The sequence below is a fragment of the Marmota monax genome, unplaced genomic scaffold (assembly GCF_021218885.2).
Source record: "Marmota monax isolate L192 unplaced genomic scaffold, Marmota_monax_Labrador192_F-V1.1 WCK01_AAM20220418_F8-fsc00006, whole genome shotgun sequence".
Lineage (NCBI taxonomy): Eukaryota > Metazoa > Chordata > Mammalia > Rodentia > Sciuridae > Marmota > Marmota monax.
Window position 1 is genome coordinate 19,463,765 of NW_026693712.1, and position 23,665 is coordinate 19,487,429.

Sequence of the window (23,665 nt, forward strand, 5' to 3'; positions counted from 1 at the left end):
TTAATAAAAGTTTTTTCATGATGAGAAATCAAGCAGTACATACCCTCAGTACTAGTTTTTTATATTTCTCAGAAAGGTCAACCTTAACACATCTCCCCTGAAACCAAAGGGCTTTTTTCAGACAATGGTCAACCATTGCCATTGCATCTTCTCTGGTCTCCATCTCAATAAAGGCCTAAAATAAAGAAAACCCATTAAGGATATCAATTCTCAGAATTGTACAGTAATATCTGTTCTATTCTCATTAGGAAAACTAACATAGCAACACTTTTAAAAAACCTGAGCCACAATGAAAAAAGGCAGTGGGCAACCTATCAGGTTTATGAAGTCCCTAAAGTCACTATAGCATCAAAGAAAACCATTTTTAAACTGGGTGCAGTGGCTTGGGAGGCTGAGACAAGAGGATCATGAGTTGAAAGCCAGCCTCAAAGTCGAAGCACTAAGCAACTCAGTGAGACCTTGTCTCTAAGTAAAATACAAAAAGGGCTGGGGATGTGGCTCAGTGGTTAAGTGCCCCTGGGTTCAATCCCTAGTACCAAAACCAAACAAACATAAAACCATTTTTATGCAGTCTTTCTGCAAAAAAAAATTAAAAATAAATAAACAAATAAACTTAGTAGATATTAACAGATAATATAAGAAAAATAAAAAAAAAATCTAGAAAACTCAAAATGTTGAGCTAGAAAGCAGTAAAAAGACACTCTCCAATTTTTTTTTTCTTGGAGGGGGGCTGCTGTGCATTGAACCAAGGGTAGTCTTCTAGTGAACTTACTTCAAACCTCTGAATTTTTTTTTTTTTGGGGGGGGGGGCGGTACCAGGGATTGAACCCAGGGGCACTTAAGCATGCATGGCACCACATCCCCAGTCCTTTTATTATTTTTGGTGATGGGGATTGAACTCAGGGGCACTGGACCACTGAGCCACATCCCTAGTCCCATTTTATATTTTATTTAGAGACAGGGTCTCATTGAATTGCTTATTGTCTTGCTAAGTAAGGGTGGCTTTGAACTTTCGATCCTCCCATCTCAGCCTTCAGAGCTGCTGGGATTACAAGTGTGTGCCACCATACTGCGCCATGGCTAGCCCCGGCCCTTTTAAAAAATATTTTATTAGAGCGGCTGGGGCTATGGTTAAGTGGAAGCACACTTGTCCTGCATGTGTGAGGCACTGGGTTTGAGTCTCAGCACCACATAAAGGCCTGCCAACAATGAATGAATAAATAAATAAACAAGCAAGCAAGCAAATGGATGAATATTAGAGACAGGGCATTACTAAGTTGCTATGGCTGGCTTTGAACTCAAAATTCTCCTTCTAGACTCCCAAGCCACTGGGATTATAGGATGTGTCATTGCCCTTGGCTATTAAATCTCTGGAGTACAAGCATGGGACAATTTAGCCATTAATTTCAGATTTGGAAAAGCCTGTAACATATTTATAAAACACTCTCAATGAGACAGGAGCAATAGAGAGGTGCTAAGCAACTCAGTGAGACCCTGTCTCTACAAATAAAATAGGGCTGAGGATGTGGCTCAGTGGCCGAGTTCCCCTGAGTTCAATTCTAGTACCAAAACAAACAAGAAAAGAAAAACCTCCAAAACAAACAACAAAACACCACACCTTCAAACAAGGTTAGTTTGATTAGAAGTGGGTGTTATCAATTTGGTAACATAAAACAAGAAGCCAAACTGCAGCCTGAATTACAGAATTGCTGAGATTACAGAATCTCAGCAAACCTGGAGACTGAAGCAGGAGTATCACACTTTGAGGCCAGCCCCAGTCAACTTAGCAAGACCCTATCTCAAAATACAAAAATAAAAAGGGCTGTGGGCACAGGGGATGTAGCTCAGTGGTAGAGTTCCCTGGGTTCAAAACCAGGACTACACACAAAAAAAAAACTAAAAGCTTTTTATTATCAGAATTTATTCAATGCTTTGTATGCATACCTACTATGGGGAAAATAAATCTCAGTCATTATATGGCTAAGAAGACTTATATGTATTTTCTTTTTGGTACTGGGAGTGGAATCTAGAAACTTACACATTACACAATGGCTCAACCACTAAGCTATATTCTAAGCCAAATGAAGTATCTTAAAAAGTAATTTATGAATTTATTACCTGACTTTTCATCCTCATCAATATATAATTCTTTATTTTCCCATACGGCTCAGCAAGCTTAAGGACAGCACTATCAGAATAGCCAGAATGGGGTAAATTGCTGAGGTGTATCACACGTCCAAGCTCTTGCTTTTGATCAAACTTCTGATCTGGCTTCCCTTCAGGTTTCTTTAAAAGGGGAAAAAAGGAAAGAAAACTGTTGGTCAATCCTATTTGTTTAAAACAGCAATTTAAAATAGACAAACTTAATAAAATGATGTATTGAGTGGTTACCTATATATAACCTGGAGGGTTAGGGGAGGGGGGAGAGGATACCTTTATTCTTTTATACTTCTGGGATAAATGAACTCTCACTGGTTTGCCAAATACTAATGCTGGTGTGGTTGTATAATAATCCACTGCAGCCTGAGCATCTTCTGTTGTTGCCATTTCAATAAATGCCTAAAATTGTTTAAAAAAAAAAATTTTTTTTTCAATAGATGATATTTCCCCAACATTTCTAGATGTTACATTTCATCACACCGAATAGGAAGCACTTTCAAGAAATGTAAACAAAAGATTTGTGTTGACAATTTGCTGTTTTATTAAAAGTTACCCGAAACTATATTCATGGTATTAAACTATCATTAACTATGCTCATTGCTGAAAAATGATTTAGCATCATTTAGGACATAGGTCTGAAAAAGTTTTCCAAAGAATTTTACTTTTACTGCCTTTATAGTAGTATAATAACAATACTACTACTTACAGATCACAATATACAAAGTTTCTAATAATCAATTACTACTAGAATATTGAGATATTCAACTATTGGCTTTTCCTTTATTACATTCCCAGTCCATGATTTATATACATGGATTTCATTCCTTTTCTGATTCAATATCAACTAAGAAAATACCTTAATGGTATTAGTAAACAATGCTTATTTCAATTCATACCTCATTAATTTTATTTAGAATCAGATGATTTGAAATGACTCCAAAAGGTTCCACCAGCTGCAACAGTTGGTACCTCAAGTTTTTCCCTCGCTGAAAATCCATGATGTGAACAACTCGGCTAGTTTCCTATTCATAGGGGAGAAAACTCAAGTCAATGTGTGTGTGTGTGTGTATATATATATTTTATATATGGTACTAGGGACTGAATCCAGGCACAGAGCCACATCCTCAGCCCTTTTTACATATTTTATTTAGAGACAAGGTCTCAATGAGTTGCTTAGGGCCTTGGTAACTTGCTAAGGCTGGTTAACCACTCAAGACATCAAGTTGCTTGAACTTGTGATCCTCTTGCCTCAGCTTCCCGAGCTGCTGGGATTACAGGTGTGCCCAGCTGTAAATTTTTAAAAAGCCAACAAGAGCCAGGTGCAGTGGTAGACTGCTGTAATCCCAGAGACTTTGGAAGTTTAAGTAGAGGCAAGAGGATTACAAGTTCAAAACCAGCCCCAGCAAGTTAGCAAGACTCTTGTCTCAGAATAAAAAGCTGGAAGTGACCCAGTGGTTAAGAACTCTTGGGTTCAAATCTCCAGTACATATAAAAAACAGAAACAAAAAACCCAAACAAAAAACAAGCAGCCAGGTGTGGTGGCGCATGCTTATAATCCCAGCAGCTTGCAAGGCTGAAGCAGGAGGATCATGAGTTCAAAGCAAAAAGGAGGTGCTAAGCAACTCAGTGAGACCCTGTCTCTAAATAAAACACAAAATAGGGCTGGGGATGTGGTTCAGTGGTTGGGTGCCCAAGTTGAAAAAAATCCCCAGTACCAACAAACAAAAAAAGAAGAAGGGACTGGAATTGTAGTCCAATGATATAGACCACAGACTTAGCAAGCTCAAGGTTCTGGAGACTGAAGAAGTTAAAGTAACATGAAACACATCATCCATTAGAATTTTATAGTCTAATTAACCACAAAAGTATTTAACGTTCCAGAATTTTAAAAAACTTCATAGTAATTTAAATGTCACTGTAATAAATTCTTTCTGCTTAAATCCAAGTGGTTATAATGATCACCAAGGTTTTCAGTCTCTATTGTCTTTTAAATAGAATGTTGTATACATAACTGGGTAGCAAGTTCCTTAGATGCCAATTCAAGGTGAGATTTTTTTTAAAGACTGTGTGGTATACCAGTCACTTAAAAATCTAATGATTTTCAAACTATTGACACTCTTCCTATAGGTAAGAACCTCAATGAAAATTAAATTAGTAAGTATTTACGTTAAACTACACACCCACCCCCAAACAGAAAATAAAATAAAAAGCAATGGCTACATTACTGACCACTCTGCCTTTTTGCATGTGTCTAGGTCCTTGCAGATTTCCGTTTCCAGCACCTTTGGGGGAGGTGGGAAGAAAGTTTATAGTAAGTACACTTTCTATAACAAGCCATTTTAATGAAAAAGTATACATAATTTTCAATCAGAAATTAAAAAACATTGGAGAAATGAATATAGTTCACTAGCAGAATGTTTGCCTCACATGCAGAAGGCCCTGGGTTTGATTCCCAGTACTATTTAAAAACAAACAAATATTACAAATACCTGGCTGTTTTTTCATGCTGTTATTTTTTTGAACAATATTTGAATTTAAATTTTATGACCAAAAAGCAATATGAAAAAAGTTAATGTGAATTTCATTTCATATAATTACCCAGATTTCCTCTTGGCCCAACTGCTGGTCCCCCAAGATGAAAGGAGGGGGGTGGAGGTCCCAAAATTCCTGGGGCCGGGTTTGTAGACTGCTGCAACATGAATGGATCACCCCTAGTAATGTGAAGAAAATATGAAAAACAATAAAGAGGTGCATCAGAAGTAAGATTTACAAGTATTCTTTGTACAACTATGACAACTTTGAGGGCTTTATATATGACATAACTAGGGGAAAATCCATAACAATAAAAGAATAAAAGTTACTACACAATTTTATAATAAGACTGATTTTTAATCTCTCAAATTCAGCAATGAAATTCTAAAATATTTATGAATATTGAAAGTTAAACCTGGATTCCTTACATTGATCTCCTGTACAAACAATAGCTTAAAATTTTTTAACTTACATTGTGTGTCCTGTATCATTGTCAGGATTCCATTCTGGGTAGCTTTAAAAAGACCAGAAAATTAACTTTAAAATAAAACTGTCCTTTTCACAAAGTAACCTTGTTTGGCCTCTAAAATAGAGATAATTTATTAGTAAAGTTATCTGAGAGTCCAAATGTTAGAAACATTACAGTTTTAAAGTATGTAATATATTTCAAAAGAACTTCAAAACAGTCCAAACCAATGTGAATCAACTTGTCTCGTATTGCTTGCAAATGTAGGCAATGTATACTGAAACTAAATGATCCCTGTATTTGTTAAATTAAGAGGAGGAAAAATGTTGAACAAAGAATTAGAATTGTGGGTTATATAGAAAAACAAGAACAGATTGCCAGGTTTTGCTTCCCTAATATTGAGTCTCAAGAACATATATGAGTTATGACAATAGAAAGAACAGCCTCAAGTGAGCGAGGCATATATAAAAATTTCAACTTCAGTGAACAATGGGCATGATGCTGTTTTAGGCATTTTCTTTACGAATTCCACATTGCTATAGCAGCCTAAACTTAGAAACTAAGGTGTCTCAAAAGAAAGAAAAAAGAAAAAAAAAAAAAAAAAACCATGAGGGATTTTGCATGATAAACTAGTAACTTTTAATTAGTCATATCATCTATATTTTTAGAGCACATATTCACTATTATTTTAAAATGCTATCATGAATCCTTTAAGTTTCAAAGGCTTTCATTTAGTTCATTAAAAATTCCACCTGTTGCTGGGCGTGGTGGCACACGCCTGTAATCCCAGCAGCTCAGGAGGCTGAGACAAGAGAATGGAGATTTCTAAGCCAGCCTCAGCAAAATTGAGGCAAAGTAATGAGACCCTGTCTTTAAATAAAATACAAAAAATAGCTGAGAATGTGGCTCAGTGGTTGAGGATCCCCATATTTAATACCTAGTACCACCCCCCCAAAAAATCCACTTGTATAAAAATGCCCAATATGTATTTACCTTAGAAATAAAATCAAACCATGAAGTGTCACCATTATGCATCTAATAATCAATGTAAGATTATAGACTTAAATATGTTATCTGTAATTAGTATTGCCCACACAGTATCAATTATGTTGCTATTACAAGTAATATGGTAAACTACCCCAAACCAATAAAGGTTGTTTCTGATTCAGGATAGGATGCTTTAAAGGTATTTCAAACTCCTACATTTCAAGAAGAAGCTGGCATCGGCGACTGTGACTTGCTCCATTGATATGTTGACTCCACTCCTGCAGCAAAGTAAATTAGTAGAATTAACAAAAATAAAGCTTAAAATATTTTCATCTGAACCATTCAAACTCTAGGATGTTAATGCCTATGCAGTTTCATAGGCTATACAAACACTCGATTCATTAAATCACACTGATTTAATTTAAAGCCATTATTGAGTCCTTGAAACTTGATCCTGCCCTCAAATACGCTATGCACATTCTTGGAAAAACTGGATTAATATTAACTTGGTCAACATACTTAAGAATACTGACACAGAAAAGATATAGAATTTTAAAAGATCAAGAACACTGACCTTGAGATCAGTTAAACATATTAACTTCTGTTGTAGACCAAACAGAAATATTCGCTATTAGAACTGCTACTTTACAACATTCTAAATGATAAAATATCCATGTTTGTAAACAGTTTTTAGAAAATGTATAAATGTGAATAATTAAATATAAAATCTTTAGTTCCACCCAGGTTTTGAGGCATGCATGTAGTGAAAAATGCACAATAATTTACATTGCCTTAAAAAGGTAACATTATTTAACAGAAATGTATTCTCTAGAAAATGCTCCCCCATTTACCCCAAAAATCAAGTAACCATATTTCCCAAAAATAGAAAAGCAATTTTAAGTCTGTGTCCAAATTTTAAATAGGGAAACATTATGTTTTTATTAACATTTGCTCCTCTGTGGCTTTTTTAAAATTAGAGGAACTAAATTTATTTTCATTTTTGGTACCAGAGATTGAAGCCAGTGGTGCATTTAACCACATTCCTAGCCCATTTACAATTTTTTTTTTTTTTTGAGACATGGTCTAGCCAAGTTGCTGAAGCTGGCTTTGAACTCGCAATCCTCTTAAATCAGCCTCTTAAAATGCTGGGATTACAGGCGTGCGCCACTGCGCTAAGCTCTAAATTTGTATTTAATAAATGTTCCTGTCCTTGGGGGGGGGGGGGGGATTCAGTTACCTTTTTTAGCCATTATGAGAGGCAAAAAACTGATGTCTGCTGCCAAATTGTCTAGGTTCCACTCCTAAATTGCATGTGACTAGATGTTATTTCTTAGTCCAAAGCTATTTAAATTCATTGTGACAATATTCTCATAGGGATGTTGTGAAAAACAAATGAGTTAATAAAAGGCAAACTGCTTCAGAACACTGGGAAGCACATGGCAAGTGCTCTCGAGGAAAACAGGGTGAATTATCATTGTACTGCTCATAAATCCATCTCATTTTACAACTTACTGACTATTCCCAAATTCCCACAATGAGGCAATTTCTGTAACACCTTTTATACCTATACAGTTATAAGGGGAATATAAATGTAGTCAGGCAATGTGTTTTTATACCTAAATCGAGGAAGGATAGGTCTCGACTAAACAAAAACATGGTACCAGACTTTGAAGATACAGAGTTATGAAAAACTTCATAATATTTTATAGATGGAACTTTAACTTTTAAAGAATAATTTACATTAATTACCACAGTTTATGTACATTCCTATGCCCCAAGGGAATTAACTTAAACCCTGTGAAAGAACTAAGATGGTATCCAAACAAAATGTGGGGAGCTGCTAATTACTATTCCCACAACTATAAAAACGTACACTGTCTTTTAAAAATAATGGCTAATAAATAGGAACTTAAGATTACTCTAGCTCTACAATCAGATATTTGGGATATGTAAGATGTCTCACAGCAAAGCAACAGACCATTGATTTGCTGGAGGCCACTTTAAAAATGGCTGTAAGGAAGAGGTGTTATAGGTGAAGTTCACAAAATTCAGAAGAGGGATTAAATATTTTTCTAAACTGAAAAGTATTTATATTTTATTAAAAAAACAAACATAAACATAAATGGTACCCTATTAGGTAAGTTTCTAATTCACAGGAAATGGAAAAGGTACATAGCTGAACAGAATTCTATCCAATCCCCCAGGTTCCTTAAAGGTTCAAACTTCATCATAAAAATGTAGTTGGTTTTGGGGCTGGGGCTGAGCGGCAATGCACTTGCCTTGCATTTGTGAGGCACTGGGTTCGATTCTCAGCACCACATATAAATAAAATAAAATATAACTAAAAAATATTTTTTAAAAAATGTGGTTGGTCTTTCAAAATGCTGGAAAGGTCAAAATCAGAAAATTAGTCAAGTACTGCCCAAACTCACCCATTTCTAAATCTGCATTTGTTACCTGATCTCTTCCTGTGCGGTTTAAGGTGCAAACTAAGAGTCAAAGGGTTTTTTGTTTTGTTTTGAATCTGTATCCTTAGATACTATACTAAGGCAATCTTAAAGACATCTGAGATCAATAAAGAATAAAAATAACTTTTAGAATTCAGAAATTTCTGTAGGAAAACTACATTCACCTTGATATCCTTGAGATATCTTAAGTTACATGAAGAATAATTTGGGAAACACTTCCAGAATGGTAGAACATAGAACAATTTAAGGGCTTCTAAAGTAATACAAAGGAAAAATATGAACTCGAATGACAAGAGAGCAAAAGGGCTTTAGTGGGCAATTTTCCTTAAGTGAAAGGAACTTGAAGGAAGTTTGAGATTGTGTAGAAAAGCAACTTGATGCTCTAAAATGACCTAGAAAGAAATAAAAGTAAGACCATCACTTAAAGTAACACCAAAACATAAAAAAAAAGACGCCATGATGATAAATTAAGAGTCTGTTTTTCACTTAAGTTTCTTATTTCATAGCAAGAAGAACTTGTGAGCATGTAGGCTAGTTAACATTACTATTAAGTGGAAATAACAGATTTTCCAAGTTATGCAGCAATACCAGAGAGCAGGATTAAATGCTTAAAAATTTTTCAAAATCTACTTCCACCATAGGAATTTTCTCTACCATCATTCCATGTCAGTTATAAAATCAAGGATCCACTGCTAAAGTGAGTATTTAATTTTTTTTAGTGATGCACAGAAAATATCAGATACGTTTGTTTAGGCAAGTAGAAAACATTGAGAAAATCCATATTTAAACTTCATAAAATTGGTTAAAATATGTTGTAAATTGAACAATTAAAACAATTAAAGGCCTTTAAAATAGTTCTTAAATATATTCAGTACTTTGACAGAATATCAAAACTAGATAGGACCTAAGCATTTTTTATAGGCTAAAAAGTACCTCTTGCTCTAGAGTAGGGTATACTCTTGAATCCAAAGTTTCATCAAATATTTAAAAAACTGTTCGTTAATTTAGATCCATTTAAATTATTAGCCTTCTTCAGGAACTAGAAAGTAGCAAAATTTGGAGAAAAATAATAATCATATACAAAAGCAAACTTTTATCTTGTAAGTCCTCTTATAGTTCCCTTTTATGTTTCCTTTTTTGATATCCCAACAACTTTATGACTCCAGTGGCAATAATTTTTAAGTCCCTTCAGATCACTTTCATTTAAGACACTAACTACATTCCTTGAAATACAGAGATCTTTTTTGGAGAACACTGGTCCCAAGACCATGTCCACTATTATATCTTTGTAAACAAAGCAAGAAGTAATATAGAAAAAAAATTGGAGTCAACAAAGTTAATGTAGCTTTTCATTATATTAATTCACATCGGACCTAAACCTTGAAGTTTAGTACAGAAAACTAAAATTCCATGATATATTTAGTACATCCAACAAAACTGGAAAAAGATAACACTAAAAACACATATCAAATAAAATTTGCTGAGTTTGGGGTTCTATTTCTTAAACAAAAATAAATCTATGAACCTAAATTTAGCCTTTACGTTAACTTGTTTTGGTATGGACTAACAATTAAAGACAAAAATGCTAAGATCCAAACAGGAAAGGGAGTGATTGATAATACTCTTTTAACAGCATATTAAAAACAAATTCTCTATCCATATAGTTTAAGTCTACTCAAAAATCCATACTCACTAAAAAATGCACTTCAAAGGAATAGATATGAAAAGAAAATGAGCCTTCCAGATGTTACTGTAAAGAAAAACCCTGTAACAGTAACCATCAAATCAGTTTCATGGCAGCAACTTGAATAATCCAGTTAAGCAGAAAACTATACAGCACATCAGGAAAAATGGATGGTCACAGATTATAGATCAAGCTAGTGGGGTACTACATAATGTTGACTTTAAGTCAACTGCAATATACATTGGGGGGAAAAAAAACCCAGTGAGAATGAACAACACTGAAAAAGTTCAAAGAGAAAGGACAACGTATTTAAAAGGGCATTTTTGAAAAAGTCCCCATTTTGCCAGATGTGATAATTAAAGTAAAGGAGAATTAGATTTTTTTTTTCAAATGACTATACCAGAAGTCTAATAAGCCTAAGTCAGAAAAAGAATTTGCTTACGAGGAACACAGAGCAGGATACTGTAGTAGTTGATTTATTCAAGTCTCTAAAGGGACAGATGCAATATGGGATAATAAAAAGTGAGTTTTGAAGTATGTTTAAGAAAGTTGTGGAAAAGGAGAAAAAAAATGATGAAAAATTTCAGTCATAGTATGAGAGTTTGTGTTAAAGGGAAATTAAAAAAGAAGAATGAACTAATCTAAAATATGAAACATACGGAAACAAACACCAGGGCTCTACATTAACTCTTTCCCTGTAGCCACAGATAAGGAAAAAAAGAGAATTGTTCAAGAATATATCTTTACTACATACAAATCAGCAATCAAGACAGATGGAGAGCTGAAATCTAGCATCCTAAATGGCAGAGCTCATTGACTGTGAAAAAAATTCTTAATTCAACAATTCAACAAAGCAGACAAAAAACCTGCTTAAATATATGATTAAGAAGAACATATTGATGCCAAAAACCAACAAGATAATTCCAGTGGATGACAGCTTTGTGGCCAGAAGTAATCTAGGCAGATTTTATTAATGTAAAGCCCTGGTTTAAAATGCTCAAAAACAATTACCTTCCAAATAAAGTAAGTGTTCTCAAAAGTATAAAAATTCTCGATCAACTCGGGGTCATCAGACTATAGAATTAGAGTAAAAGATATAAATACAGAATAGGCACTACAATGTAAAAGAAATTAGAAGCATCTGTTGCATTAACTCACCTTATTAGAATGAACTGGCAAATCACATATAGAGCACAGATGGGGATAACCCTTCGGTAAGAGTCCATGGAAGTCTTCAATATTGCTACTTGGAGGAGCGCCCCTCTTTTTCTCAAAGAGAGATCTCTCTTGTAAGGGGCCAGGACCACGTCCCATTCTCTCATACTCACTGTCAAATTTATGATAGTTATGCGAGGTCTCACCAAAAAAGGAATCATCCCTACACCTTTCTCCATCTCTTAATCTGTCATCTTCATAATCCATTCTGTCATAATAACCAGATTCTTGAGAACGACTTCCATGGTCATAATCAAGCACTGGGTTGAGACTAGGACCACGATCATCAAAACTATCTCTTCTAAAGTGCCTTTTTTCTTCCCAATCATCCCTAGGTACTCTGTATGGTGGCTCCCGTGTAGCAGATCTGCCATCTCTACCATAACTCAATGTAGGGCCTTCTTCAGTTCTCCTCCTTTTAAGCTGCAGAAGGATTTGGGGCAAATTCTCAGGAGTAATCTTGTCCTCTGGATAACGACTCAGTTCATCTAAGTCTCTAGCAGACAGACCAAAGCTGGCCAAAATGTTACTGGCCTGGTCTGCATCTCCACGGTGTTGAGAAGACAAAGGGAGTGGACCTCTACTTCCAATGTTAAATATAGACTGCAAATTATGGGAAGAAGTACTAGCAGAAGACAGTGCACTATGAGCTCCTTGTTGATTCAATGAAGAACTCATTCCAAGATTCATTAAACTAGCAAGGCGTGCAGTACCCTGGTTCATCCTTCCAAGAGATGCTGGCATACTTAAAGACTGGGTAGCAGCAGCAAGAAGGCCTATTCCTGCTGCAGACAGGTCACGCCCATGACCCTGTGAGTCCCTACCGAGAGATGACTGCTGGAATGACTTGGACATTGTAGAACTATCTCTTGTCTATTTTATAGATTGAAAAAAAAATTTTTTAAAGATGGCCAAAAAGAAAGCTCAAACTAGAAAGCTAGGTTAACTTTGCTTCAAAAAATGGTAACGCCAAGAAAAAGGATCAATAAGGACTGTAGAATCTTCTTCAAGCTGAGAACCAGCAGACAACTCTGTAGAAAAATAAGCAATTTTAGTCATAAATCCCTTTAAGTAGATGCCGTTTTTTTAAGAAAAAAAAACTTACGCATCATGTTGATTAAAAAAACCATTTAAGATCTCAAACTTACAAGGAATTTATTACATATCTTAAACAGATTCCAGATGTATGCAGAGCCTGCATATAGATACTTAAAAAGTAGTTTTTCATGCTAAAATTTAACTATTAAAAGGGAATTTCATACTGAGTTTAAAAACATTTAAACTGAAGGGCTAGATGTCTGAACACATCAAAATTTCAGTCAAAACATAGATGGGTTTCTTCTTTTAGAAGAATAAAAACGCACCCTATAGTATGATGTTTAAGTTTCAGAAGACTTTTAAAAATAAAAATAAAAAAAAAATCAAGTTCAGCAAGTCAGAGATGAATCAGTTGTATTCTGCTTTGGAAAACGAGATCTATTATCGCTATCAGAAAGAAACAAGTAAAATAACAAGTAAATGAAGCTTAAAGGTCAAGTACCTAATATAAGATCTAAGACCAAACAATAGTTGAGACCTTCATGCAACAAAATCAATTTGAGGTGAAGACAGATGTGAAAGTTTTAAGGATTTCTGCACAAACTTGAGCCATACAACGAATTGCCTTCTCACTGACCATCCTAGATCAGGCAATGCTTACTTCATATCTACTCTTATAAGGTAAGGAGAGCCAACTCTGGTCAATGTAGATATGAGACCTCCCAAGAAAAAACCCAGGTATAGGAAACAGGCGATTTAAAGAAGGAAAACACCCCAAGTTAGCATCTATCAGTACTAATTTAATGCTCAGGGATACTGCACCTCTAGAGCTCAAAACAGGTAAAAATGAAAATGAGACCTTGGTTACAGATTTCTGCAAACTTTTCACAAGAACAATCCAATCACCTGAAACACTTTAATTGTGATTATGGTCCACCAAGATGCATTTCTAGATGAAACCGTTTTCATTTTCTTTCTTAAATCATTACATGTCTCAAAAATTGTCACATAAGAATATGCAAAGCATTTACGTGATTCTCATTAAATATTAGTTAAAAAGAAGTACATAATAAATGTCTGAAGGGAAAACAGTTTTATAATCACAGCCACATACATAGGTAAATCTGATGCTACTTACTACAGAATTTTATTTCAAGGCATTGCTTATTAAAATTTTATGTCTGATCACCCACACACCTAAGCACTTGTAGTTCAGTATGCTAAACTTTACTACAGAAAAAACTAACAATATCAAGTAACAGTTACATATCTAGTATGGGACCAATTTCAAAGACAGATTGAAGCAAGGATAAACTGTACAAATACAGTGGCAGAGTTAGTATAAAAAAAGATTTAGATTAGATTTTAAAAAGTAGATGTAATAAATTAAAATGATAGAAATGCTGTCAAAGGTGGCTGGAGTTCCAGATGTTTTTGCAAACCAAGAAAGTGAATCTGAGAAAAGACACCAAAGAAACTAGTTCTACATGAGATCCACTATGTAAAGTCCTTGAGTTTTAAGACAAAATTAGTAAAGACAAGAGTAAGTAAACTTTGGATGAAAGTTTAATGTCTTGAAAATGACATAGAATGCAGCTTAAATTCTATGTATATTTGTATTGATAAAACTAAGTCTTCATGTATACTTTATTTTTTTAAAAAAATCAATACCTTTAGGGGGCTGGGGATGTAGCTCAGTTGGTAGAGCAGTTGTCTACCATGTATGAAGGGTGGGTTCAACAAAAACAAGTTGAACCAACAAAAACAAACAAATTGGATGTGGTGGCACATGGCTATAAGCCCAGAAACTCAGAAGGCTGAGGCCTTAACCAACTCAAAGACCAACTTAACCAACTCAAAAAAATAAAAGGCCTGGGGATGTACCTCAGTGGTTAAACACCCCTAGGTACAAAACAATACAATAAGAAAATAAAAATATAAAAAAATTAAAAACCACTTAGAGATATCTTCAATGTTTGTAAGTATCAGAAGTATTAATGCAGCTCTGACTTTCATATTATAGACAAATTAACTACTGAAAAAAAAAAAAAACAGACTTCTGAAAGAGCTCTTCCCTTAATTGAGCTACATCCTCATCCCTTTTTATTTTTTGAGGCAGGGTTCCACTAAGTTGCTGAGACTGGCCTCAAAACTTGCAATTGCAATCCTCCTGCCTCAGCCTCCCAAGTCAAGGGGATCACAGGTGTATACCACACCTGACTGTGTAAAAAAAAATTTAATGACATTATTTTATGAAAAATATGTTGTTAAATTACAGACATATCAATTACACTTTAGCATCTTAATACTAAAATAGTGGATCTATATATGGATAAAGATGACAATACAAAACAGATGTCAGGAAAAAAGGGAGCAAGACAATGTAAATCCCATGACAGTATAATTCCATGAGAACAAACTTAATATTTTAAAGATAAACTGAATTTCAATCTAAAATACAACTCCATAAGAACATTATAGAGTAATATTAATGAAGAGAATTTAAGTTGAACTTTTTATTCCAACAAATTCTCAAAAATGTTTTTATTAGGGTTCTGGGGTTGTGGCTCAGTGGTACAGCGCTTGCCTCGAACATATGCGGCCCTGGGTTCGATCCTCAGCACCACATAAAAATAAATAAAATGAAGGAATTGGGTCCAACTACAACTAAAAAATATTTTTTAAAAATGTTTTTATTAGGGAAAAAAAAACCCAACAAGATAAACCAAACATTGTAGCACTGCTTACAAACCATTCATCAAAGCAGTTTTTCTAGTATCTTTTTTGGGGGGAGTGGGGAGAGGGATTGGGAATTAAACCCAGGAGCACTTAACCACTGAGCTATATCCTAGCTTTTTTTTTTTTTAATTGAGTCAGGGTCTTGCTGAGTTGCTGGGGGCTGGCTTTGAGTTTCCAGTCCTCCTGCCTCAGCCTCCCAAGTCACTGGGATCACAGGCATGCATGGCGTCTTTGATCAATGTTGAACATAAAGATGTACAAGCCATTTTTACATGGAACCTGCTGGCCATAGGTAGTCAGCACAACCTCAAGATATTTACTGAAAAACTAGGGATTAAATTCAGGGATGTGTTATCAATGAGCTACATCTTCAATTTTATTTATTTACTTAGAGACAGGGTCTTGCCAAGTTATGGAGGGTGGCCTTGAACTTGCAATCTTCCTACCTCAGCCTCTCTAGTCCCTGGGATTACAGGTATGCTACCGTGCTTGCCTTTTCCCTGTAATTACCAAAACTGTCTTTTCATAAATTACGCTAAGTTCTAAATGCCCTCCAATGTAGAACCTTTCACGTTCAAAAAAGGAATGCACCACGAAGCAGTGGTGCCCGCTTATAATCCCAGCGGGTCAGGAGGCTCAGACAGGAAAATCACAAGTTCACTAGCCTCAGCAACAGTGAGGCACCAAGTACTTGACTTGATGAGACCCTGTCTCTAAATAAAATACAAAACAAGGCTGGGCTAGGGATGTGGCTCAGTGGAGAAGTGCCCCTTAGTTAAATCCTCAGTACCAAAAAGGGGGGGGCACCCTACCCTACCCCCAAAAAAAACAGGGTGGGGAAGCCCCAAACAGCAACCAACATTACTTACATAACTTTATTTTGTAAATGCAGTTTGCTGGCTGTGGGGTGAAGTAAATACTTGCCCAGTATACATGAGGCCCCAGATTTGATCTCCAGCACGGCCAAAAAAAAAAGCAGTCTACTACTATATGGTATTAAAATTCTTAGCAAATGGGCTTATGGACAACTCCATAGAATTAACCTCAAATTTTAGTCTATTTCTTGATACAATTCAACACTATCCTAAAAATGTAAGCTTCACAAATTCAAATCAGAACACCATTCCTATATATGCTAAAAAAATGTTTCCGTTAATATTTTACCACTCCTATTCCATGAGTTGATATTGTTTATTGAATTTATTTTCTTCTTTAATTAAAAATATAATACTAGGAGTTGGGACTGTAGTTCAGTGATAGAGTGCTTGCCATTTTATAATTTCTAGCCCCACTTTGAAATTTTATACTCTCTGATGGGCATGGGAACACACATCTGTAATTCCAACCACTTGGGAGACTGAAGCAGGAAGATCACAAGCTTGAGGCCAGTTTCAGCAATTTAGTGAAACCCTGTCCCAAAATAAAAACAGGGCTGGGGATGTAGTCCAGTGGCAAAGTGTCCTTGGGTCCAATTCCCAGTATCAATAAATTATCACTCAGAATGTGTCTGGCACTGTTATGACCATCTATTTTTTTTTTTTTTTGTAATTTGGTCTTTTACAAAGAGACATAAGGCAAAATTTATATTTATTTAGTTTTAGTTGAGAAACTTTAGAGGTAAAAGGATCGACCCAGGGACGTATGAATAGTCACAATTTTTCTCTTCTACTAAACTCTATTTCACATATCAACATTTTAAATTTGTTGTGGGTAGCAGTGAGGATTTACAGGGCCTTGGGCATGCAGATTAGCACTGAACAAATTGAGCTACATCCCCAGCCCTTTTAAAACACACACACACACCTTTTTATTTAGATGTAGTTGTACACAATAACTTTATTTACTTATTTATTCTTTAATGTGGTGCTAAGGGTCAAACCCAGGGCCTCCCACATGCTAGGTGCTGAGTCACAATCCCAGCCCCATCCCCAGCCCCTTTTAATTTTTATTTTGAGACAAGATCTCCTTAACTTGCTGAGGCTAGCTTTGAATTTGAGATCCTCCTGCCTCAATGTCCCAAACAGCTGGGATTACAGGAAAGTTCCACCATGCTCAGTTTCTTTTTTTTCTTTTTTTACCGGGAATTGAACTCAGGGACACTGGACCAGAGCCACACCCCCAGCCCTATTTTGTATTTTATTTAGAATACAGTGAGATACTCAGTGTCTCACTGAGTTGCTTAGAGCTTCACTAAATTGCTGAGGCTGGCTTTGAACTTGCAATCCTCCTTTCTCAGCCTCCAGAGCTGCTAGGATTACAGGAATGGTGCTACAGCACCTGGCTCTCATTTGCTTTTCACACATGTTAAACCTACACTTTCACTGCAAGAGTTATCATTAAGCAAGCACATATAACAAGGATAAATAATAATGAATTCTTCAGATGATGGATTCCTAAAGTGTTTCTTTTTTAAAGATAGTTATAGATGGACACAATACCTTTACTTTTTTTTTTTTTTTAATGTGATGCTGGGGATTGAACCCAATGCCTCATGCATGCCAGGCAAGTGCTCTTCCATGGAGCCACAAACCCAGCCCCCTAAACTTGTTTCAAAATACAAAGTACTTAAACTGGTACCAAGGGCTGGGGGTATGGCAAAGTGTTAGAGTGCTTGCCTAGAAGTGTGAGCCTCTGGGTTTGATGCCCAACCACATCAAAATTAAAAACTAAACAAAATAAAACTTGTTCTATACTGTTTCACAGAATATGTTGAGTTTTTCCCCCTTTCCTTTATGAAGCTGGGGATCAAACCCAGGGTATCACGCATGCTACCGGAGCTGCTCTTTTAAATGAGCTACACTCACAGCCTTTCAAAAAATTTCTTTGGTTGATAATGTTCTTTCTGAGCTACTTCTTTTTTTAAAAAAAATATTTATTTTTTAGGTGTAGATGGACACAACACAAAACCTTTATTTTTATGTGGTGCTGAGGATAGAACCCCTAGGCGAGGAGGGCTCTACCGCTGAGCCACAATCCCAGCCTCATACGTCTTTTTTTTAATTAAAAAAAATTTTTTTTCAGTTGTAGATGACACAATACCTTTATTTTATTTGTTTTTATGTGGTGCCAGGGATCAAACCCAGTGCCTCACTCATGCTAGGCAAGCATTGTACCACTGAGCCACAACCCCAGCACCTCTAAGATACTTCTTGAGTTAGGTGTCCAAACACTTGACTTTTAACTTTTCATATATGATATAGATTCCTTTCTTACTGTACCAAAGAGGGGGCGGGGTGACTAACGTACTCATAAGTAGGAAAAAAAACACACAGATTAATTTGAAAAGTTATGAGTCCTTACGTAATGAAAACAACAATGATACTTCAAATCAAAGATCCTATTTAAACCCTAGCATCAACTAGATGATTACATTCTTCTATATCTGCTACATATTACTGCAGTCACACTAAGACACCTAGCACAGGTATTTTTTTTTCCCTCTTTGCTCTTATCCAACAACAGTAGCTAGAAAAAACTACCTCCCCGCATAAGTACACTGTTTTCCTGTTAGCCTGTTACTGCTTGAAAATGCTACCAATAGCCTCAGTTTAGTAGAACTGTAGAGAATACCAAATAGGCCATTTAAAAAAGCTTGTCAAAAAAATATTTTATAACCGTCTTTTAATTTTGGAATGGCTTCAAAAACTTTTTATACTCCTCTTAAAGGTGTTGTTTTGTTTAAGTTATAAACAGTCTTGAGCCTTATCTATACTGAGGACATTAGGGCTTGGCATGCAAATAAAAACTACCAAAGCTATATTACATCACAGGCACTCTGCACTCCAGTCATAGACCTGCTACAATAATAAACTACACTCAGCCCAAGACAGTATAGCACTTTATCATATAAAGTCTAGGTTTACAATAGAAATGAACTGAATAAATTAAAACCCAAGGTTATACTCAATTTTTAGAATCATGTTTAAAAACTCCTTATAGGCAATGTATCTAAAATTTTATCAATCCACAGGCTTGTTCTCTCTGTATTACTTTTAATTAGCCACTAAAATTTTCTACATATAAACTATTTCACCAAGAATTTTAGAACCCTTGACCATAATGTTCCAATGAGGAAAGCCTACTACATACCTAAGAATAATCAACTGCAGCACTTTATTTCCTACAGTGTTAGTCTTGGAATTAAAAAGTATATTAAATATATATATATACACACACACACACAAAAAAAAATAAAACTACACACCACCAACAAACCTAGTACAGTCTATCCCGGATGTTAAGCCAGCCACCCATTTTTGAACCTAGACAGTTCTATGTAATTCTAACTATAGATGACATTAAGAACAAAGAAAAAAATATTCTTAGCTAAGAAAACCTAAGAAACCATTATTCAATTTTTTAAATTGAAAATTTTATTTATTTTTTAGTTGTACATAATACCTTTATTTTGTTTGTTTTTATGTGGTGCATGCTGAGGATCGAACCCAGGGCCTCAGACGTGCTGGGCAAGCACTCTACCGCTGAGCCACAACCCCAGCCCCCATTATTCAATTTTTGATCTTAACACAACAAGTACTATTTTTATGCTCTGATCTTTAGGCTTCAACAAGGTAGTTCACTTTTTTTTTTTAATGGATACAATACCTTTATATTGTTTTTATTTTTATGTGGTGCCAGAGATCAAACCCAGTGCCTCCTGTGTGCTAGGCAAGAGCTCTGCCACTGAGGCACAGCCAAGGCCTGCTAGTTCACTTTTAAAAATTCACAAAATGCTAAATAAAAAACAGATTTTGATCTGTTAAGCACTACTAGCATTTATTAAAAAAAAATAAAATCCCTATTTTTTCTCATTATTAAGTAAATGTAATTTCTTGGGAGATTTCAATAAGACAGGAACAGTGGCACAAGTCTGTAATCCCAGCTACTTGGGAGGCTAAAACAAGAGGATCACAAGTTGGAGCTCAAATTAGGGAGACCCTGTCTTAAAATAAAAAGGGGAGGCTGGGGTTGTGGCTCAGAGGTAGAGTGCTCCCCTGGCACACGCAAGGCCCTGGGTTCAATCCTCAGCACCACATATAAATAAGTAAAATAAAGATATTGTGTCCAACTGCAACTAAAAAATAAATAAAAATTTTAAAAAGGATGAGATTATAGCTCAATAGTAGAGAGGGCTTGCCTAGCCTGCATGAGGCCCCAGGTTTACATCCCCAGTACCACCAAAACAATATATAAACATATATCTAAATAACCAAATTTGAAACCAGCAGTTTTATGATTTCCTTTCCAGCTAAAACTGTATATATAGCATCATCATTTTCTCATTTCTCTCCTCTTAAAACACTGTTTTAAGTGGCTCTATAGAATTTCATTTCCACAAGAAAATTAGCAGATCCTTCAAAGCTGAATCTTTTAGATTTTAAGTAGCAACTTATTTTTAACTTTCCCTTCCTTCCTTGGGATGGAAGCCAGGGCCTCCCTTCTGCTAGACAAGCACTCATCGCTAAGCTACACCTCCAGCCTAAATCTTGCAGACTTTTAGCATGTTTAATAACTACATTAACACTTATGGACACCAATCTTTGACACAGTTTCCTTAGGATAAATTCCTGTGTACAGCTTTTCTATTTTAAGCCTATTTATTAAATCCCCTGAATTAAGGGCCAAAGGCTTGTAGTCCACACTGACAGCACTTGCACAGATAAACTATAAAACCTCTAGAATTCAATCTTCTCTTCTACCAAATTAGGGATGTGAACTATGATACTTTTCTGGTGAATCTTTTCCAACTCCCCTCCCCCCAAATACAACACTGGGAATTGAACTCAAGAAGAAACACATGCTAGGCAAATGCTCTATCACTACTGGGTTATGTCTCTTATGTTCCTTCTGATACAGGGTCTCCCTAAATTGCACAGCCTTGCCTCGAACTCGCGATCCTCCTGCCTCAGCCTTCCGGAGTAGCCAAGATTATAAACGTGCGCCATCACACCAGGCTCTTTTTCAAATCTTATATAACCAAACAGAAGAAATCTTCATGTAGTATTCCGATGGCCTTTAATTTCGAGCATGCAAAAACATTCCATTTAAGAGCAAAAATCAATGTCAGATCTTTTTTGGAACAACGACAACAACAACAAAAAATGCCTCCACTACTCTTCTTGATGTCCAAATACCAAAATTATGTCGATAGACTGCGTAGATACTCTACTAACAAGCCGTTAGTAAAATAATGAGCTTTTAAAGGGAAATTTTATTTTGGAATAAATATGGAAACAGCCTAAAGTATCTTTGCCCTCATAAGATATGCTTAATTGCTTACTTTAAAACCTTTACCAAAGCTTTAATACACAAAACAAAAATTCCATGAATATTACCTACGAAACCAACGACTCACATTATTCCAGCACACAAGACTAGAAATTTCAGAACCATCTCCATAACCGTTCTGGAAATATCTGGCTAAAAAACTGTAACTGATCCAATAGGAATATTCCACAGAAGAGGCCGTTCCACAAGATAGAATCACAGGGCAGTGTAAACACCTAAGGGATATTCATCTACGACAAACGTAGAACACAGAACACGGCACAGCGCTAGCAATGGAAAGAACAACAATGCGGCGTCTACACCACGGTACTCCAAACCCTTTGTCTGGAAACCGGAAGGTCCCACAACACGCCATCCTCTCCAGAGGAACATGGTCTAACAGTATTTTAATTAAAAGGGATGTGAGGTGACTGACTAAATAAGAGCAAATCGGCTGCCTCGCAGGGTACTGCAGAAGGCTTTATGCACGACGCAATACGAAAAACAAGCGTTAACGTTTCATTTTTCGGCCATTTTTACACGATGGGGTGGGGGTGGGGAGGAATTGTTCTAGATGTCTGGCTAAAATCGCGCGCGTGTGTGGGCGGGGGACAAGGGAGTTTTAGGGGACGCTAAGCAGCGATGCGCGAGGAACGGCGCGACACCGGGAAAATTAAGAAACGCTTAAAACAGCTAAGCCTTTCATAGTCTACGAAGTCCTCCATTTTGGGACACATTTACCGAGGAAAAAAAAAGGCAAACACATCATTTGGGGCTGGCGCTACCCAAGGACTTTGCTATCTTAACTCTACTCCCCAAACGGCAGGCCCCCAATGGACAGTCGGTCCCTCAGGCCTTAAACGCTCCTCCCTCATCATCAGCGCGGCGGCCCGCGTGTAACGGGCTAGTCGTCCCGCCCCCGCCCACAGACAAACGAGGAAGCGGAAAGCTCGGCCGAATAGCAGACCTCGGGACCCCCGAATCTCCTGCTGCACCCCAAAACCCTGGCTGAACGCGTGTCTCCCTCTGGGACCGCTCACCTCCGACGCCCGAGGAGACTGGTTGCGCCGCCACTGCGCTCCTAACATGGCGGCCGCCGATCAGGCGGCTCACATACGCAGCGCGGAGGGAGGCAGAGCCGGCGAGCGGGAGCGAGCAAGAAAGGCGCGCCGCCGGCTCCCCACGGCCCTAGTCGCCGTCGCTGCCCCCTCCCGACGGACACGAAGAGCCCCGGGCCACCCCACCCCGACTCTTACCCGCTTCACGCCTACCTTAGGGAAAGGGAGAGGGAAAAGGAGAGGTACCTCTCTCCCAGCGAGCGGGACGCGAAGGCTCCCACAATCCCCCGCAGCAACGGCGCTGGTAAGAGGTGGCGGCAGCGGCTGCAGCCCAAGAACTAACCCACTCTCGCGAGAGAGCTCGTTCCCACCGCCTCGGGTCCCGATTCGGCGCGCGCTAAGCCCCTCCCCCTTTCCGGCGCGCGCATCCCGCTCGCGCCTTCAGCTGTGGTGGTTGTTTCTTAATCCCCGAGTCCAACTGTCCCTGTTCAGCTGAGGCGGGAAATGGAGGAAAAACTACGGTTTACGAGTTCGAGTCCCATTATCAAAAAAATTCTTTTTTAAATCGAATCCATAAATAGCACAGTGTAGAATTTAAGTAGAGGGCTGGGTTTGTAGTTCAGTGTCAGAGACCTTGCACGTGCGAGGCAATGTGTTCGATCCTCAACACCACATAAAAATAAAAAGGTATTGTGTCTATCTACAACTAAAAAAATATTAAAAACTTTACGGTATCCGTTAGTAGCGATTCGCAGGAGTCCCTACCTTAAACCTATCTTCGGTCTTCCAATTACCTGGCGAGAAATGGAATGGAGGGAAACGCTAGAAAATGGCACCACAGAGGAGAACCGGAACCGATACCTACAATTTGCTTCTTTTTTTTTTTTTTGGCAGAGGGTGGGTACCGGGGACCGAACTCACTGTCACATCCCTAGACCTATTTTGTGCTTTATTTAGAGACAGGGTCTCCCTGAGTTGCTTAGCGCCTTGCCTTTACAAATGCTGGCTTTGAACTCGGAGATCCTCCTGTCTCAGCCTCCCAAGCCTTTGG

General features: G+C 37.1%; 1 protein-coding gene across 6 annotated transcripts in view; it reads right to left on the bottom strand.

Moving 5' to 3' along the window:
* Nucleotides 1-23,048, bottom strand: part of Matr3 (matrin 3) — a 32,151-nt gene extending 9,103 nt beyond the window's left edge. Inside the window, exons 1-10 of one of the 6 annotated variants that reach the window (XM_046459963.2) lie at nucleotides 22,828-22,979; nucleotides 11,456-12,543; nucleotides 6,362-6,423; nucleotides 5,165-5,206; nucleotides 4,759-4,871; nucleotides 4,390-4,442; nucleotides 3,057-3,182; nucleotides 2,434-2,559; nucleotides 2,119-2,286; nucleotides 44-175 (exon numbers count right to left, since the gene is read on the bottom strand). In XM_046459963.2, the coding sequence (XP_046315919.1) occupies nucleotides 44-175; nucleotides 2,119-2,286; nucleotides 2,434-2,559; nucleotides 3,057-3,182; nucleotides 4,390-4,442; nucleotides 4,759-4,871; nucleotides 5,165-5,206; nucleotides 6,362-6,423; nucleotides 11,456-12,367 (1,734 nt within the window). In that variant the 5' untranslated portion in view covers nucleotides 12,368-12,543; nucleotides 22,828-22,979. Of the gene's footprint in view, nucleotides 1-43; nucleotides 176-2,118; nucleotides 2,287-2,433; nucleotides 2,560-3,056; nucleotides 3,183-4,389; nucleotides 4,443-4,758; nucleotides 4,872-5,164; nucleotides 5,207-6,361; nucleotides 6,424-11,455; nucleotides 12,544-22,596; nucleotides 22,737-22,827 lie in introns of those variants that run through there. The other 5 variants (XM_046459966.2, XM_046459965.2, XM_046459964.2 and 2 more) reach the window with 5 other exon arrangements.
* Nucleotides 23,049-23,665: the final 617 nt, after the last annotated feature.